This window comes from Centropristis striata, chromosome 18, assembly GCF_030273125.1.
Source record: "Centropristis striata isolate RG_2023a ecotype Rhode Island chromosome 18, C.striata_1.0, whole genome shotgun sequence".
Taxonomy (NCBI): Eukaryota; Metazoa; Chordata; class Actinopteri; order Perciformes; family Serranidae; genus Centropristis; species Centropristis striata.
This window is the reverse complement of record NC_081534.1, coordinates 4,042,720-4,062,521: the sequence shown is the minus strand read 5'-3', so window position 1 is coordinate 4,062,521 and position 19,802 is coordinate 4,042,720. Positions and strand designations below refer to the sequence as shown.

Here is a 19,802-nt window from a genome sequence, read left to right as displayed (position 1 = left end):
GAACTCCCTCCTCTGGGAACCTTGAGTAAAATTATCATTGCATTATAATTTGAGCATTTACAAAATACAACAGATAGCTCAGAGTATTAAAATATATATTTATATATAAGAACTATACTATAGGATTTCAAGAAAAAGATTATGAAGATAAGGCAAGTCCTGCACGTTAATGCAGCCCTGGATGAGAACATGACGTGTTGTAATCATAGACTGTATGGTTGTAATAGCTCACCTGTCACCGGCAGGGAGCTCCCACTGTTCACCAATGCTCGGCGTGTCACTCTGTGACGTAGCAGTCAGCTGACAGACAGCAGCCAATCAGAGGGCGAGAACGGGCTGAACCGCCTTTCAGTTTGGTGCCCTGAGAGTTGTCAAGGTTTTGGTTGTGGACTATCCGAGAGGGGAGCAAGGGCGGTTACGGTTGTACAATGCCGAATAAAACGAAAAAAGACAAGGTGAGTTGGAGAATTTCAAAGAGGTTGTGGAGTTTGAAAATAAAGTTTGCATGAGATGCATTTCAGTTTATATATCGGTGAACCAACCTTAAAACAATGCATTTAATATAAGGTTAGCTATCAGTGCAGTGTCCCATCATATTACCGTTAGCATACCTGCAGTCTTCATCACCAGCTAGCTGCTATTCTGCCAGCATGTTGCCACTTGTGCTGCTTCATTTATATAAAGCCCCGCTACCCATATGTAAGATGGTATACTTTTGATGCATATGCTTGCAAACATTTGTGTTTTAGGTGTTTAGTTTGTACTTTGTATAATCTTAAAGCTGGAAGCCGGGGTCGTGTGAATGCTATTGGCTCTGAAGGAACGCTAGCTGGCTAGCAGCAGACTTGCCAGTGTATTCAAACAGGAGTGTGAGACTGGGTGGGCAGACATGCTATATTTAGCTAGGATTTTCGCATGGCGGAATCCAGTGATAGACTGCTTACTGATGTTGTCAACCCATTTACTTACTACTTCCACCTTTTCTTTCAGGAGTCCCCCAAGTCTGGTAAAGTGGGCAAGAGTGGAGGACAGGAGAATTCAGAGCATGAGGTAACATTAGTCCAGGACACTGTTACAATAATCGCCTAAGTCATTTTTTTTTGCCTAAATCGTCTCCTCATGACGCCCATGGAGAAATCGCCTACATCCTCAGTTGATCAGATCATGTGATTTTACCCCTTATAGCCTATGTCAAGTGTGTGACTTAAGTGGATTTATTATGCCTAAGTCAAAATAAAATGTGACTTAGGCAATTTTTTTTGAACATGCCTTTGTGACTTAAGCAAGGTATGGTAACACTTTATTTTGAAGGTGTCTACATAAGAGTGACATGAGCATGTCATAAAATGACATGAGATGTGTCATGAACATTAATGACACTTTGAAGTAACATTAATGCTTATGATACTTCTCATGTCCATGTTAAGTGGATTTATTATGCCTAAGTCAAAATAAAATGTGACTTAGGCAATTTTTTTGAACATGCCTTTGTGACTTAAGCAAGGTATGGTAACACTTTATTTTGAAGGTGTCTACATTAGAGTGACATGAGCATGTCATAAAATGACATGAGATGTGTCATGAACATTAATGACACTTTGAAGTAACATTAATGCTTATGATACTTCTCATGTCCATGTTAAGTGGATTTATTATGCCTAAGTCAAAATAAAATGTGACTTAGGCAATTTTTTTGAACATGCCTTTGTGACTTAAGCAAGGTATGGTAACACTTTATTTTGAAGGTGTCTACATAAGAGTGACATGAGCATGTCATAAAATGACATGAGATGTGTCATGAACATTAATGACACTTTGAAATAACATTAATGCTTATGATACTTGTCATGTCATGTTTCTGACAGGCTTGTGTGACTCTTATGTAAACACCTTCAAAATAAAGTGTTACTATATCTTGCTTAAGTCACAAAGGCATGTTCAAAAAAATGCTTAAGTCATTTCTCAAGTTACATAATTTACACACAGTGTTGTTACATAATAGCCATCCTTTGTTACATTCTTTTTGAGTGAAATTATCAATAAATCTCATATTCACTTCACTTTTGGTGAAGTTTTTTGTGTTTCCTGCAAAACTGGAAAAAATGAGTTGGCAGGGTGATGTTATACAGAAACTTCCTCTAAGACAGTAGGACTTTGTTTTACACAAGTTGAAATGGCATTGACATAACAGCATGAAAATGGACTGCAACATCAGTGACATAATGAATCAATACGCTCAACCGCAGTTTCTATTCATGTCCTTTGCAGTGATTTTGTCTTGCACTCATTGACAGGACTTGGTTGTACCTGGATCAAGGTTGACCTTTAGTGACTCATGCCGTGTATGTTGATAATCTAGTGCTTGTAAATGACATTAGTTTAGGGAACCAGCCAAGCAGTTCAACAAGGTTCTTGCTATTTGGACTGTTTAATTATCATAGTATAGAAAATAGAAGACAAGCTTTTATTTAATATTAACACACTTTCTAAAATCCTTTCTAATACAACTTCCATGTACAATAACTGACATTTTTCAATATGCAGATAAAGTCTTAGAAAGGACTGCAACTAATGATTATTTTCATTATAAGCTGCTGATTATATTCTTGATTTATCAGTAAATCATTATTATGAATAATCATCTATAAAATGTTAATAAATCGTGAAAAACGTTCATTCCAATTTCTTAAATCCAAGGTGATATCTTGTTTTGTCAATACACAACCCAACGTTATTTAGTTTAATCTGAAAAGTAGGGAATTGCCATATTTCAGAAACTGAACAAGGCATTTTCTGCCATTGTTTTGCTTGAAATTTTGCTTTAACAATTAATCTATTGTCAAAATAGTTTCTGATTATTTTTCTGTCAATCAAACAATCTAGATGAGGTTGAAGGTAATGTTGTCCGTGCAGGCCTTTGTGCATGCCTCCCATAATACTTTACTAGCCAATAATCCAGATAAAACAACATTGTACTAAGCTTATCAGAATTATAAATCTAGCTAGATGAGTAAGTCATTATGTTCAGCAAGCAGTATGTGTCACCTAGTGGAATCATGTTGTTGTTCATTCTATATTCTTACTTTACTTACTTTCAGCATAACATGAGCTAATAAATACAGTTCTAAGGAGGCTAAAAGCTCTTTGCCATACTCAAATATCCAACAAATATGAACAAATTGTACTGGCCGAGCAGAACTGGTTATCTTTAAATCAACAAAACAGAAAGGGAAACACTCTACAGGATTGGTGCCTCAGAAATTACTACAGAAGTGATCACAGACACCAATGCACCAATCTATATAACCTGTCAAGATTTATAATAAAACATTGAAAACTGGTAACAGCCTTTGACTCCTTTGCTTGCATCTGAAGTCACATCTGGAAAAGCTAAAGGGGTATATACAGCCCACATTACAAACTGTTAAACACTGTGTTGGTCCTGTAAAAGCAAATGCATCTGGTGTGAATCATTACGTCACTATATTGCACTGCCATCACATACTGTATTTGTAAAAAAGTATGAGGGCATCCAATGGGACCAGGTGCACAGTATGGTTTCAAACACTACTCCCATGATATTTCCAAGATAAAATGCATCCGTGAACACATTCAACAAACAACAGATTAAAGTAAAAGGTCTTCCATGACCTCTGTAATCAACATATATAAACATTACTGAACTATCATGGAAAGATTTAATCTTTCTTTAATCTTCAAAGAACTGAAGGGTTTTCTTTGTCATGGGAAGTCCTTTTTTCAGGGCTGGTATGACAGCTGACATCTGTTTGTGCAGCAAAATGTGGTTCTCCTCTTTGCTCGACATTTAATATTCATATTCCAACGGCTGTTGACCACCTGTTAGTGTTTTGGTGGCTGCTGTAATACACAGTTCAGTTCATGTAATATAAAATGATCACAATAATAAGGCTTAAACAAATTATCTGCTCCCTATTTGCAACCAAGACAGACTGTTACTTGTTATTTAAATATCACTTTAAAGTATTGCCCAAAACACAATGTCGACTTCTTATCTTCATGTCAGTTATTAAGAAGAGTTTAAATTCATCTTCCAAAATATTCAACCTTCTGAATTCTTATTTCACCTGTGTTTCAACTGTGGTTGCAGCCTCTTAGCTGTCTCTTAGCAAGAAACTGCAGCAATCAGGATTTCTGTTGTGTGTCAGCAGCCATGCCGCAGATCTGCCATTGTCCCAACCTAGTGTCAAATTGAAATAGCTGGGCTGCAAGCTGTTCTTTTAACCCCCACCCCTCCCCTTTTGTCTCATATTCTTGGTAACCAGAAGTGTTGTGGCCAAAGGGAGTGTTCATTATATATACTGGGTTCCTAATTTTAAGGTGCTGTTACAGGGTTTCTTAATAGTTTGGATTTTCAGAAGGTTTAGGTTATTTAGGATGTCAAGTCTACTAACAAACGGAGGACTTATATTGAAACATTAGTTGTGTTTTCCTGTAATCTGCTATGTAGAATGCTGTTAAGAAACATATTGTATGTTGTTTAAAGTACAATGACATGACGAAGAAGTTAAATAATGAGTATATTATATGCACTGTATATCCGTGGCCTAGAGGTTAGGAATCAGGTGTGTAACTGGAGGGCTGCAGATTTGAATCCAAGGATGGACAGGTAAAGGACTGAGTTGCCCTTGAGCAAGGCTCCTAACCCCCCCACACCCACGCAGAAATGTGCTGCCCACTGCTCCTAAACATGGTGTGTTCACTGGTGTGTCAAAAAGGATGCGTTAAATGCAGAGGTTGAATTTCCCCATTGTGGGACAAATAACAGAATCTTAATCTAAATCTTAATCTAAATATACAATTTACCACAGTTTAGGGTGCTGGTGATGTTTAAAACATGCTTGAAGGTGAAGGAAGGCTTTAATTTGTGTTTTGTTAACAATCATATTAGTGACGAGGTACATACATTCAAAGCATTGATTCAGAAAAATCCCAGATGACAGATGTTTCTATGTTAGCTTAATGAATTTACAAGTAGATGAGTTACTTCCTATCTTTGTATTACATGAATATGTAATCTAGTTCATAGTAGAGGCCAGCTCAGCTTTTTTCCCACTTTACTCGACAGCTTGCTAGTGGCCTAGCTCTTAAGCTGCTGTCTTGTAGTGCTGCCTGCAGACTGTGACCAACTTTAGCTGGGTCTTAACTGAATTAGATAATTCCCCATGCGACTCAGACTGACACAGTGCCACAGCTGCATCTGGTGAAGTAAGCTCTGTGCCATCAGGTGTGTGTTGATGAATGGGTGTAGATGGCGCCAGCTGTGAGAAACTTGTCACATTCAGTTGATCCCACATCAGGATTATATCCAGCTCTCATAACAGGTCTGGGTGTTTTCAAGTCTTCTGAGACACAGCTGGGTATGCTGTGATAAAGATGTAGATAAAAAAGCCAGAATGGTTTGTTTTTTCCCATGTGACCTTAAAGTGTGCCAAGATACATGTACAGCTATATATAGAATCGGTACATTGGGTAAAGTGTGGTTTATGACCTTAGTTGCATAATGCACAGCATTGTCCTGTTTAGCACATAGTGACATACTGTAAAATGTCCCATCTAGTGTCTGGCAGTCACACAGTTTTATCAGATTCCTAAAGAGGTGCTTGCACTCTGTTTCACACAGACACCACATGTTCTTTGTTACCTCAGTGTCACTAATGTGGGTTTTTCTCTTGTTTCAGCAGAGCTCTAACAGGAAGGCAGGCAATAGTGTTCCTCCCACAACTCAGCTGCTAAAGGGGAAGCAGCCAGGTTCCCAGACACCTGTCAAAAAGGACAAGAGGCAGAGCTCCTCTCGTTTCAGCTTGAGCAACACAAGGGAGCTGCAGAAACTGCCCGCTTTCAAAGGTATTTACTGGTACAATCACTAAATCCTGTCATCCAATCACATCATTTACTAACCAACCATTGCTGTAGGTTTTGCACGTATATAAACACATTTAGTAAAGTGCCGTTTCTGGTGCTGGGAAGCTCTGAACATGGTTGTGGAGTGATAGACAATCTGCCTTTTGTGGGGGAAAAAGTCATGAATTTGAAATGTTTTTGAGCCCCAATTCGTGACTCAAGAAAGAAGTCATACATAAAGCAGATTTTCCCTTTAGGCAGGTTGCTCAAGAAATCCCTGTAATCTTGACACAGATAAGTGCAGGCCTCACAGACGTGCATACTTACAAGCGCACACTCAGTTATTTTCTTTCCACTTTGAAACATCTATGAACATCCCCTGCTGCATCACCCTCATTAATACCAAGCCGAACATGACATTACGCAATACATGGAAACAAACAGAGGACGTACATGGCATGGACTTTGCGCTGGATTTAACCCAAGCGTCTATATTTAGTGGTAATCCAGAGATAAAGCTTTAATTCCATGGTCCTTGTGTTTCAGGATGTTGCCAGTGACCAGCAATGTCTGCCAGGCATACTACTATTCCTTCTCTCTTCCTCCCCGTGTAGAAGAGAAATTAGAGGGTTTTTTTGCAGATGTATATTGATGTTTACTTTAATGTCTAAAATCAGTGCCAGCACAGCACCAGATGGAAAAGCAAGGAGTGGGCAGTGCTGTTAAGCCTGTGGGCATGCTATCTATGCATGTTTCTGTGTATGCATGCATGAATACACACAACAATGATGTCCTCTACCTTCTCCCATCACAATAATTATATAACCTGGCAGTGCACTGACAACAAACAGCCAGAAATCCATTATAGGTCATTATGTACGGGTACAAATAAACATCTTTTAAAGAAACAGATTTTGCAAATGATGGTGGGAATAAGACTGACAGCAAGAGAGTCAGTTACTCTGTGGGATGCATAAAAGGTTGCTTATTATTGCCTAACACAGTGTTGTAATAGTTCTATGTCTGGGAAACAGAAAAAAAAATCCAAGGCAGGGAAAAGGCAGTAGCAGTATCCCTTCACTATTATACATTTCAGAAGCAAAGTATAGCTCTTAGAGATTAGACATTGGAGGTGTTTAAGTGGACAGGTAGAATATTACATCTCCTGTCAAAGACAGATGTTTTTTTCTTTTTATATTTGAATTGTTCATAGTGGCTGTACTGAATTCAGGGCATATCGATTGCCTGCACACAGCTCCCAACAAGGCCGTGGCTGAGCCAGTTAGCAGCGACAGTGCTACCACCACGGCAAACAGTCCTAAAAACAGCAACAGTGGTGACAGCACCGTGGGTTGGGATTGGGAAGGTGTCATCAGCGAGAACCACCGTATGAGAGCAGTGCAGTGTCCCCGAGTGGGACACACACACACACACACAGGGTCTCACATGCACATGCGGCCAGACCGGCTAGCCCAAAAAAAATTGTTGTTTGTTGTCAAAATAGAAACTCAGATTAAAACGCACACAGAGGGATCGTGACATTATTTTCTGGTCAGGACACCATCATTACACTATATCTTTACATAGATAATTGTTTATTGCTGTAATAATGCTCTGATGGTCAGCTTTACAGCAATGACAAAGTCTACAGGACTGTGATAACCTAAATAGTATCAAATATAATCTCACTGTTTTACTGTTGTGATATAAAATTGAGATACTAAGAGAAATGACTTCTCTGAAGCAAGACTTTGGTTTTAGCCACTAAAATAATATAATTGATGTGATTTATTCTTCAGAAACAGTGAAAAAAGAATGCCTTTTGTTTTGCTTTTTTAAAAGTCAGAATACCCTACTTGTTGTGAGTCCCTCAGTGCAGCGCAGTAGAGCAAAGGCAGCATTCCTTTTCAGAGAGAATTCACAAATGTTATTTCTCTCTTTGGAAGACTTGGCTAATAGGACAAAGTGGAGTTACTATCTGTGACTAAAGGCTACAGCAGCTGTCGTGTGACTCTGTGCCATTTGTTTACAATTCAGTCTTTTGTGTTTTGTGACTTAATGGACACACAGTAGAGTTGATTCTATCATAAAATGTACCTGTTTCTTTATCTCAGTTCCCCATTACCCTTGTACTGTGTCAAGAATCCATTAGGCTTAACTTAATTTCTGATTAAAGCTGCACAGTTCCCACAGCCCCAATGGGAGCTTCGATAACATTCTGCAAAACATTATCCCACAGTGGCCCGGTAGATGTTATCATACAGTCCTGTCCAAACAGGCTCCTCGCTTGGCCTGTTTTCATTCCAGGCATGTTCACCACCTCCCGATGGAAACACATGTCTGAGAGCCTGTCCCGCAGAGCCATAAGGTTGAGGCCACGAACTAGCCTCAAACCCAATGTGCTTGTTGTGACTCCAGAGTGCATTTAACCTGCGCAAGCATTTACACATAGTAGTTTCAGCGTTTCATGTTAGATCCCATCTGATAGGGCTAGCCTGTTTTGTATAGCTTTTCCAAAGTACACAAATCAGGAAATTTGTGTTTTAGATAAATGTTTACCGGAGATCGTTTTGCCTGCAGATTGTAAGCTTTAAACATTCCTGTTTATTTCATTGTGGTCTTGTTTCAAGCGTAAACATCCTTGCAAAAAAAGCACAGAATAACAACAGTTGTTGCCTCTGTATGTGTTCCCCTTTAAAGCATGCTCTTTCCTGAATGAAGCGTCTGTCTCGTAGGGTTTGTCACCATCTGCTGGTTAGAGTGTCAAATATTACTGTTACCAAAGTGTTGGTTAATTTGAACAAACTCTTTAATTGTCAGGATGTAATATAACCTACTCCTTATAGCCATGCAGGAAAAACAAAAGGGTCAAACAAATTGGAGAAGAATGCTTAATGTTGTTCCATTCTTTGTAAAACTCTTTATGTTTGTTTTTGTTATTATCTTGTTTAATCAACAGCCAGGGTAAAACTTAAAGTTTTAGTGTCTTGCAAGATAGAAAAGTTTGAGGTGAATGCACACTGAATGCAGATATATTTATTTTGTGGGCAGATACTTAAAAGCAGGATGCAAAAGGGCAAGGCAGGTTTCAGGGAAGGGTTTCCTCTCCCACTCCAGCAGGTGGTAGAGGAAAAGACTCCCAGCACCTCTTGAAAGAGATTTCCCTGGTTTAACATCTTCCATAAAAACATAACTCACGAGATGTGATCATGCTGTTGAAGCTGTAAATAAACACCTCAAAATGATTTGGCAGGAATCTACTCTCATGCAAGTTATTTTAAGAAAAAGGCCTTGAGTAAGTGAAGAAATGCAAATGCTGAAGGAATAGTGTCTCCAGTGAAACACGTTATTGCTTGACCTACAGAGGAAGGAAATTAGAGCATGTTAGAGAGTCATGGTACAACTGTCAGTTTAAATCTGAAATAAATGTAAAAACAAACTATCATAGACTGTAGGGCTATACTAAAGTGTCTTTTGGACACTTCTATTAAGGTTTTCAAATAAAGCCCTGCATGTTTGTCTTTATATTTAATGATGTAATCAGCCTTAAAAAATCTAAAATTAAATACTTAATTTAAATAAAGTAATCATTTGGATAAAATTAGTTTTTTTTTTTTAATAATTCATTCTTATTAAATGAATATAACTCACCATTTTCATCAACATAGATACATTTTAGGTGGATGCTAGAATGCCCTGTTAATACAGGAGTTTGGCCTCATGTTTTTGAGAAAGCTAAATGCCAATAAGTACGTATTGAAGCAGAATGTTTTGTTGGATCAAACTTTGCATATTTTCCAAAATGATGATGTCTATGTTTTTTCAGTACAATTTAACTTTTAGATTTTGCAGCACTCTGGGGTTATTGTAAATCTGTATTGGATCACACTAGTCAGAAACAGAGATCAATGGCACCACAGCCAATCAGACACTAGTATTCTACAATCTGGCATAATGTAGAGTTAATAATGGTGTTTGTAAACAATAGCCCTTTAGTCCACAATGAGCTGCAATGTATTTAAACTGTAATCATATACAGTATTTTTACAGACACACACAACCGTTGAGACAGACCAACCCCCTTTTCAACAGCCGACAAAAGTAAATGATCAACTTCTGGATGTTTATGACCAAATGTTCCTCAGTTAGCTAACACCGGTTTAGAGGCAGTATTTGTGGTGATTTCTACTGAGTGTATTCCGCTTGCAGTCATGCAGCATCAGGTGTTCCTACTTAGCATGTACTAGGTCTACGTTTGTGCTTGCACGTATCCCAAAATAATACCAATATACTGCAGCTGAGAACATGACCCGTTTGTCCCTTAAGTTAGTAGTACTAGGTAGTACAGAGCAGCATAATGAACATGACATCACTTACTTGAACAGATCACTCTCCATAAGAATTAGAGCAAGCAGATTAATGAGAATTGATTTAGGATCCTGTGTTTCTATCACTGGAAGCTGCTTAAGGGGAAAATTAAGTTCAGCTACTGTTAAAAGAGCCTCAGCTGTGTTGATGGCTCTGTTTCTCCAAATAGATTTCGCCTTAAGCGTTTAACAGAACCATGACATTGAAGATCAGCATCAGCAGATCTGTAAATGAACCACTCAACTGTGTATTTTAGGCCGACCTGCTGCTATCAGTGATGGATTTAGAACACAAACGAGCACACTCTCCATCCCGTCCAGGACCAGACTCATGGTGCCTCACACAAGTTCACTCTCTTGCCACTGCCAGAAATAGCACAGACACAGCAAAAAGCTCAAGCTCATGAATGCATGTGCCAAACGAGCATTTGGAGAGCATTTGTAACAAGAGGGTGCGTTTGACGTTGTCTTGGTCAGAACAACAGGTCTTCTGATGGGAGACTGCCCCATGACTAGGGAACTGAATGGCAAGAAAGAGCCCTTTATACACTCAGACGAGGCCCTGCTGCTGAAATACCCCATTATTGTATATATTAGAAGCAGCCAGACATGATGTTGCAGCTCTGTCCCACTGCTGCAATTGTGTTTGGAGACTAGATCATTATGCTGGATATGAATTCTTTCCCTCTTTTTTCCCCAGTGTAGCCTAATTTTAGACATTAACGGTTTCGTACGTTGCTGACAAACATAGATGGTTAAGATTACAGTTTCGAGCCTGCGTAGCAAAAGTAAACATTAGTCAAACAAGAAGCCAGCTGTAAAAAATCAAGCAAGAAGAAACTTGTATACTGTTCTCAGCAGTCAAATTTAGTTGAACACAAACCACACTGCTCAGCAGGTGACAAGAACCTAACAAGCACACGCAATCAGACCACAAACTCAGGGGCTGGAGCCAAATGTGACATCCTGACTTGAACCACATTTTGCACCTCAAAAGCAAAAGTACAGCGCCACAGGGAGGAGCTGTGTCACATTGTTAGAATAATTGGGCTCTGCGAATAATGATACACATGTATTATAAAAAGTAATTAGAGACATTTTGGGTGCTTGCCCTAAAACACACTAGCTTCATTATGAAACTGGAAACCCCAAATATATTATATAAAAGTGTATTTTTATTGCGACCAAGAAAAATTATAAGCAACAAATAATTATTCAGTGGCTTACTTTTTTGGCATGTGAAAAAACTGATATGAATTGCATTTTCTACATGCAACAAAGTATAACTTTCCTTGCACAGAAATAGCAAATAGAGAAAAACTCAGCATGAATGTAAGTAATTAGTTATTTGTACTTTTATATAAGAAATGATGTGTCAGTTGTAAGGCTTTGTACTTAACAAATAGGACACCTACACAAAGGTTAGTGTGCTATACACAAGCATTACATTTTACATAGAAAATGTGAGTGAATTCTCTTTGTTGGTGCAAATCTGGTTATAAAATGCTAATCCTTGTTGGGTAAGCAAAGTCGGATTGCACAGGAAATTACTTTTCCTGCAGTTTAGACTGAATGTTTTTTGTTGTTTTTGCTTACTCTGGGCTGCAAAAGCATTAGTTAAAATCATTGCAGTACACATTAGTGATTGTATATGTCAGGATATGTGTTTAACGATGCATGCACTGCACACTATGAATTGACCTTTCAACCTAATAAGGTGAAATGGTTACATGATTTTATAGGGCAATGTATGAAATGGAGAGTGATTGTGTATTTGCAAGGCTTGTTTCAATACATTTTGTGAGAATGATCTCTGTGTGTTTAAGTGTCTGTGTCACTGTAGCTTTGCCCTTTCCTGCACAGCTTTACAGTGCCGGGTTTTGTCCCCAGCGCTGCTGAGACAGACAGTGCTGCTCTCTGCACATGCACATCCTGTGTTGCTCGCATTGAGACTTCCTGCCTTCCTGTTTCTGTGTCACATACACCTGGGCTCAGGCTGTGCTCCTGGAGTGCCATCTGTCATGCAAAAACTCACGCATACACACAAAGACAGCACGCACATGAAAGGGCTTTTATCTGACAAACAGTGTTAGATTGTCTCTTGTCTCGTACAAACCTCTGCTGTTAGTTGATGCTACCTCTTGTAGCTGTTTTGCATAGAAAAAACTGTCTAACATGCCCTGTGGCGTGCATGCTTAACACTTGTGGTTTCAGGTGTGTCGTTTCAATGTATTGAACTTTTTGCACAAAGTGTTGTAATTTGTTCTGTCAGTTGTGGTATTGGGTTGGTTGTTGGGTGTTAAGCTGTGAATGAGAAATTAGAAGTGTCACCTAACCCCTCCTCTGGCTCTTACAAACAGCCCACATGTTAGAAAGGAATGTGTATTTCCTTGCCTCATTCTGGTATTTGAATAACAAAATAGGCTAAACTGGTTGCAGATCTGTAGTTTGTGCTGTAAAACTCTTGACAGATGTAGCTGCACTCGCTCCAATCACAGCAACAGTCCCACCCCTTCCCCCTCAGCCCACTAGCCAATCCCTTCCCTCATGTTTATTTATTCTGACAGCCAGGCCATGTGATTGCAGCCAGCCAACCGGGCAGCTGCAGTGGGGGATGACATCACTAACTAGCTGGTTCCCTCCAGCAGCAGGGGAGCTTCATTTTCTGCTCCGAGTGTTCGTGCTAAAATGGAGGCTGGCTCCTCGCCTTAGCCCGAGCTGCCCTCTTCTCCCCTGTCTCCTGTCTCAGCTCACTGATGTTGGCATGCACTAGAACTGCCAGTGGGATGGTTCTGGATGCACCGAGCACCAATGGGCCTTTCCAGCCTGTGGCCCTCATGCATTTTAGAGGTGAGAACAGGAAATTTGCCTCCTCTGCTGTTCTGTGTTTGTGTGTTTCAAGGGGAGATGGGCAAGAATGTTGTTGCCATTTAGCAACTGCAGCTGCTAATTTTTGATTTTGTAGAAGATTTGTGTCAGATGACTTTTCTAAAAGTTGCTGCAAGAGACTGTGAGCATTTCTCCCCATGGTGTTAGTGGCATGAGTGTTTTTGGAAAAGGAAGCAGGGGATTGTGTTTGTATGTCAACGAGGAAGGGTTTTGCCAAGACATTGCATAGCCTAGCTTCAGTCAGAGAGGGAGGGTGAGAGAGAGTGAGAAGGAGTGCTAGTTTTGAGTCTCCCATCCCCCACCAAGACTGCTGATGTCATAGGAAGTGAGGTCAAAGCTTGTTGTCAGTGTGTGCGTCTGTATTCTTTTAGTATCTGGTGTCACACGTGCAGGTTGGAAAGTTAAAATGCTCTTCTTGTTGTTGCTGAATCTCCACTTGGCTATAGAGTCACTGTCTAGTCAGACAAGTGTGAAGCAAGGACCCACAGCAAGTGTTGAGCAGGGAAGACAGAAACTGACTCTAGATCAGTGCAGAGACTACCTCTAAATTAGAGCTCATACATTATGTTCTTTCCAATGTTTTTCCAGAAACCGGTTTGGCACATTATGTTTAACGTGCAGCCTAATAATGCAGGCATGTGCTACTATAGGTGGCATGTTGGTGTCATGTTGTGACTTGCACGGTTGTAAAAAATAACCTCATGATGCTTAAAATCATCCAGGCAGTTGTAGCTGCATATTTACACATAAGCTACACGGCTTTATGTTTGCATTGTCACAGAAGGTGTACAAAGTATTTGGTGGAAGTTTATTTAACGGTCCACTCACCAGTAGACATCGTGGGATTAGAGATATGTACTTGGAAGCAATTTGTGTCCATGACTGGTTTCCTGTGTGCACGCTGGAGACTTTAGATGAGCAAAGGTTAGTTGCCCATCCATGCAGAGAGGCCTGTGTGTGAAGTCTGCAGTCGCACAGCATGTCTCTTAATATTTTAGGCTTGTTCAGAAACCCTAGTGCTGTTGTGTAACAGGAGCTGGTAGACCTTTGGGTACTCAGGGGTTGATGAGATGAGGTGGACCTGTGTTCCAGCTCATTAGTAATAAGCACCAGCCTTTCAGGTAGTAATTAATACAACCTGAAATAACTTGTTAAATATGAACACATGCTGTTTAAGACTTCTATAAACACTTAGCTACCCAGGTGTTAATTTGGGGATGCCTAAGTTAAAGCGACACATTAACGTTATGTCTTTTCCTCTTCAGTGTCCAAAAATTCTGCACTATTTTTGTACGTATTGCATCTGCTAAAGAGGAGGCAGGGAAATGCATTAATGGACACAGAAAGTTTTCCCCAGAAAAGTTATATTTTGACTCAGTGGCAGCTAGTTGGAAAGGAAGACAGAACAAAAGAATATACTCAGCTAGGGCTTACATAAACACAGCGTTGAAACATAAAACAGATCCCCATTAGGGTTCTTCACGGATGTGGTAGCCAAAGCTCAGGGGTGAAGCAAATTGCCAGCTGTGTGACCTTTTGATGTGGTTGATTAGATCCTGTTTGTGGCAAGTAGTTTGGATTGAGGGAATGAGGTATGGTGTTACTGCAGAGCTACTTACAGACTTGTCACTATTCTATACTGTGTCTGAATATAGACTTAAAAGTGTTTTGTAATCAGTTGGCTGCACTGCTTGTTCCAAAGTACTGTGCTGTACAAGCAAGCCCTAAAGGCGGATATACTCTCTAAAAAACAAGATGTATGAAGCCTCGGCCCCCGCCTCAGGAAACCCAAGTTGTAAATACGTTTTAACTCGTGACCTCATAAGAGAAATATAGCACAGAAGAATTTTGGTTTGAGAAATAAGTAAATAAGGTACATGCACAGAAAAGAAGACATTTGCTCACATTGCTTTTACAGGTAGCTCGCAGGTACCTGCTTTTCATGCTATGTGTTGAATATCAGCTGTGCCACTGTGACTCAGAAGTGTGGAGGTGTAGGGAAAGTCCGCCTGTTGGTGCTGTCAGTCCCAGGTTCAGGTTCTAGCCTGTGTGGGAGTGTGCACAACCCACACTACTGGATCTCTTAGAATTGACTTGGTAATTATATTAAAGTGTTAATTAAGTATCACCTCTAATGTTTGCACCAGTGCCACAACATTGACTGCTTCCTTAAACAAATGGATACAAAATGTGCCTTAGCGAGACTAAAGCCTTTTTCTGTGTCATGCATATCTGAGCCACAACCGTGTATGTAGAGATGATTTACGTGATGTCATGTATCTATTTCCTGTTAAGAGAATGTGCAAGTTAGTCATAGTTCCGCAGTTCCATTGAATTGGTATGGACTTATTTTCTGTGTATTTGGTATTTGTGGTAAACACATGCACTGTATGTGCTGGAATTCGTTGTAGTAGTAAAGGGTGGGGTCGCTTTCGATTTGCATATTGCACATTTGTTTTCTTCATGCCGATACTTGTTGTGATGCAAGTACGTGGTTGCAATGTAAGCTTACAACGCATTCACAAGCTGTTCGTGTCAGAACATGTTTCTGTAAGGTGCTGTAAGTGTTATTTTAATCTGTCATACATATCTGAGACCTTTTCTCAACCTGGGGTTGTTTTGAAACCCATGTTAAACAAAATATGAATCATAGTGGAGTACTTTTACTTTTCTCCTTTTTACATTTACATTTTTATCCTTTAAGAAAGTGTCGACTGAGTGTTGGTTGCTCTCTTGACTCCCAGTTGGCAACATTCATGTTTTACACTGAAAACACACACATATAATTAAATATTTCTGCGGCCTGGAGGTGTGTTTATGTCTTTCAAGTGGGAAGAAATTCTTTGTCGGCATGTCTCAGAAGTCACAGGCCTCTGCTTTCTGATTGGCTGCCGGTGCCCTCTGGCTGCAATTTGTCGCCAAAAGTTAAACCATCCCCAACTTTTAGTTTGTTTGTAGAATCAAACGAATGCAGTAGCTTTCTATAGACATTGCATGGCATCTCACCATAGCCAGGTCACACTTTACTGCATTAAAAGGCCAGTTGAGCTGACACGTCTCTTTGCTTCAGCTGATAGGCTCAACAAATGAGCAGCATATGATTCCATTGTCACAGCGGTAGCAGCCTGCATGCATCTTTGATTAGCAGCAGTCGACCCCTGGTCCAAAGTCCTTTTCTCTGCCTGTGGTCACCATGGTGATGCACGGTACACATGTAGATTGTTGATGGGGAGACAAGACTGACTCATAAATCACAGTCTGTGACGAAAAGAATAATGCTGCCCTATGGGTAGGTTTTATAGGATGACCTTTTGTTTCAGTCTCTAATCCCCATGTTGGATGAAAATGAATGGCCACCGTTGCACTTCATTGTGGTTTCAGGGGCCTTTTTGTAGCTTGGGAATCTGACTAACTGTGGTCAAATGACTTGCAGGGGGAACTGCTACTGACATTTTGTCAGTTTGAAATCAAAATAGTTATTCCCTTATTACATACATCATGGCACAGTATATTATTACTATTGACTAATACATAGATTAAAGTTATAGTGTCCTTTCTGGGCTTCCCAAAAAGCTGTATGTCCTGAACTGTGCTGCCTGAGTACTGACATGAACCAGAAGGAGGACACATTTCCAAATCCCTGCAATGGTACTTATATTTTTAGCATAGTTCTAAAGTTATTTTAGTGGTTTATGAAGCACTCCATGGCCTTATTCCTTGCAAGTCAGAAATATTTTTGGTGTGCGAGTTGGGAAAGCCCTTCAGGTCCTCTGGGAGCAGACTTGTAACAGTTCCAAAGTGCAGTACAGAAATCCTTGGTGATTCTGCATTCAGCTCCTGTGCTAGCTTCTGGCACAGCCTCAGAGTATTAGGGGGATGTTGATTTTAACATGAGCTCAAAACATACATTTTTGGTGCAACATTCGAACAGTTATTCACTTATTTAATAAAATGGTTATTTGATAGCATATTATGTTTAGCAAGCAGCAGTCATTGATTTATTCGAGGCAGCTGTTATATGGTGATAATGCATGCATGCTGGCTCAGAATGGAGAGTGGCTCATTGGCAGTGAGCGTGCACTAGCTACAAAACGTGAAATGATTTTTAAATGGCAAATTAATGATTATACACAGACAGGTGTGGCTCAATATTCCTGGAGGCAGATGTAGAGCCTCTGCATCATTGATGTAGTGGTGGCACTGTCTTTAAACGGATGAATTATTGATTTATGAAGTCTTTAATGAAGTGTCTACATGTCACCACATGAACGTCACAGTAGCAAAATACAGCTGGACTGAGCCTGAACCTGAGTAACTCTCTGTTAGTAAGCCTTGGTATACATGACTATACTGATATCAAGAATATCAAGAATTAAAGGGCTTATGTCTCAGCAAGATTTAGAAAAACTTGTCCATGCATTTATCTTTAGTAGACTTGACTACTGTAACAGTGTCCTTGCAGGGCTTCCAAAAAAATCTATCAGACAGCTTCAGCTAATTCAGAACGCTGCTGCTCGAGTACTCACCAGGACCAAAAAATTGGATCACATCACCCCAGTTCTGAGGTCTTTACACTGGCTTCCTGTCACTCAAAGAATTGATTTCAAAATATTAATGTTGGTTTATAAAGCCCTAAATGGTCTAGGGCCAAAATATATTACCGATCTGCTGATACGTTATGAGCCGTCCAGAGCCCTTAGGTGGTCTGGGACGGGTCTACTTACAGTCCCCAGAGTTAGGACTAAACAAGGAGAAGCAGCGTTTAGTTTTTATGCACCAAATCTCTGGAACAAACTCCCAGAGAACTTGAGGTCTGCTGCAACTCTCAGCTCTTTTAAATCAAGTCTGAAGACTTTTCTGTTTCCATTTTAACCTGTAATTTTTATTCATTCGCTCTTAAATGTTTTATACATTTATTTTTTTTAAATTCGCTTTTAAATGTCTTCTAATGTGTTTTATGTATTTTAATCTTGCCCCTGTAAAGCACTTTGAATGTCCCTGTGTCCGAATTGTGCTATATAAATAAACTTGCCTTGCCTTGCCTTGCCTTGATGAGGGAGGGGATTTAGTCTAGTTTTGGATTGCTCTAGTCAAGCATCTAACTTAAACAGTCTTACACTTTTATTTTATGATGATGACAGTAGGATCAACATGGTAGTTCAACAGTGATTGTTAAGCAACTAAGATGTTGTTCTGAGACAGACCTGGTAGCATGGGGGACAATTTCCCAGATACAGCAACTACAAGAGACTTGTGTTTATTTTGGTGTCCTCCTGAACCGAAGCGTTAGTGTTCCCATGGGTGTCTCCTCCTGCCGCAGTATCGGCCATAATCACAAAATATAACCTGAAAAATAAAATTCTCTAAAGAAAAATCTCCTTCTGCCTACTTTTAACCGCATTTTCACTGCCAAACCTTGCCTGGGAAAATGTAAACAGACTCCTCCAGTCTGTGTCCTGTAAATAATTTTGTCTGATTTTTCATAATCTGAACCAGTGCCATATAGCAACATCAGTATTAAATTGAGATGGTAAATAACTCCTTGTAGTTGTTTTAACCCATTGACGCCTGGAAAGCGGATACGTCGTTTTGTAGTATTTGTATAAGCTCTCAAATACCTTTTTGAATTTCATTTCTATCTGCTACAGAGGCTGAAAAATCTATTATTTAGTAGAAGAGTTGACACTTTTTTTTCCAGAATTTCCAGAAAATTAGAGGCTTATTTTAAAATTGCCCAGCGATTTTTCAGGCCTCAATGGGTTAAAGGTGAGATCCAGCCACACACTATCAGATCTGTTAATTCTTACTTTCCTTCCCTTTCTGTCTTGCAGATGTTCCCCCAGCGGAGCAGGAGAAGCTCTTCATTCAGAAGTTGCGGCAGTGCTGCGTCCTCTTCGATTTTGTCTCCGACCCACTGAGTGACCTGAAATGGAAGGAGGTGAAACGGGCGGCGATAAGCGAGATGGTGGAGTACATCACGCACAACAGGAACGTCATCACCGAACCCATCTACCCAGAGGTGGTTCACATGGTCAGTATTTAAACACACTTGGATATTTCATTCATATGAAGGTTATTGAAAAAATGTGGAGAATGTCAAAGTATATGACTTGTCCAAGAACTTATGGTTTTAGTTGGTCCACAGTGGACTTACAGTACAGGCCAAAAGTTTGGACACACCCATCTCATTCAATGCGTTTTTCTTTATTTTCATGACTATTTACATTGTAGATTCTCACTGAAGGCATCAAAACTATGAATAAACACATATGGAATTATGTACTTAACAAAAAAAGTGTGAAATAACTGAAAACATGTCTTGTATTTTAGATTCCTCAAAGTAACCACCCTTTGCTTACTAGAATATAAGACATGTTTTCAGTTATTTCACACTTTTTTGTTAAGTACATAATTCCACATGTGTTCATTAATAGTTTTGAGGAATTTACAATGTCAATAGTCATGAAAATAAAGGAAAAACATTGAATGAGAAGATGCGTCCAAACTTTTGGCCTGTACTGTATTTTGTGGACTAAAGTTTTGTCTTTCTGCTTGGTATTGTTTATTTACTATCTGTTTATGTTATCATATTGGCTCTGTGACTACTGTACATTTTTTTAAACTCCAGACTGAAAGTTCCCATATATAGGGCAAATCGGTTGC

The 19,802-nt window shown here is 39.6% G+C and overlaps 1 protein-coding gene across 5 annotated transcripts in view; it reads left to right on the top strand.

The window, feature by feature from the left end:
* The first annotated feature begins 385 nt into the window (after nt 1–385).
* ppp2r5cb (protein phosphatase 2, regulatory subunit B', gamma b) overlaps nt 386–19,802 on the top strand; it is a 29,806-nt gene continuing 10,389 nt past the window's right edge. For 2 of the 5 annotated variants that reach the window (XM_059356181.1, XM_059356179.1), the window contains exons 1-4: nt 387–455; nt 991–1,050; nt 5,721–5,886; nt 18,971–19,170. In XM_059356181.1, the coding sequence (XP_059212164.1) occupies nt 429–455; nt 991–1,050; nt 5,721–5,886; nt 18,971–19,170 (453 nt within the window). In that variant the 5' untranslated portion in view covers nt 387–428. Of the gene's footprint in view, nt 456–990; nt 1,051–5,720; nt 5,887–12,930; nt 13,101–18,970; nt 19,171–19,802 lie in introns of those variants that run through there. The other 3 variants (XM_059356180.1, XM_059356182.1, XM_059356183.1) reach the window with 3 other exon arrangements.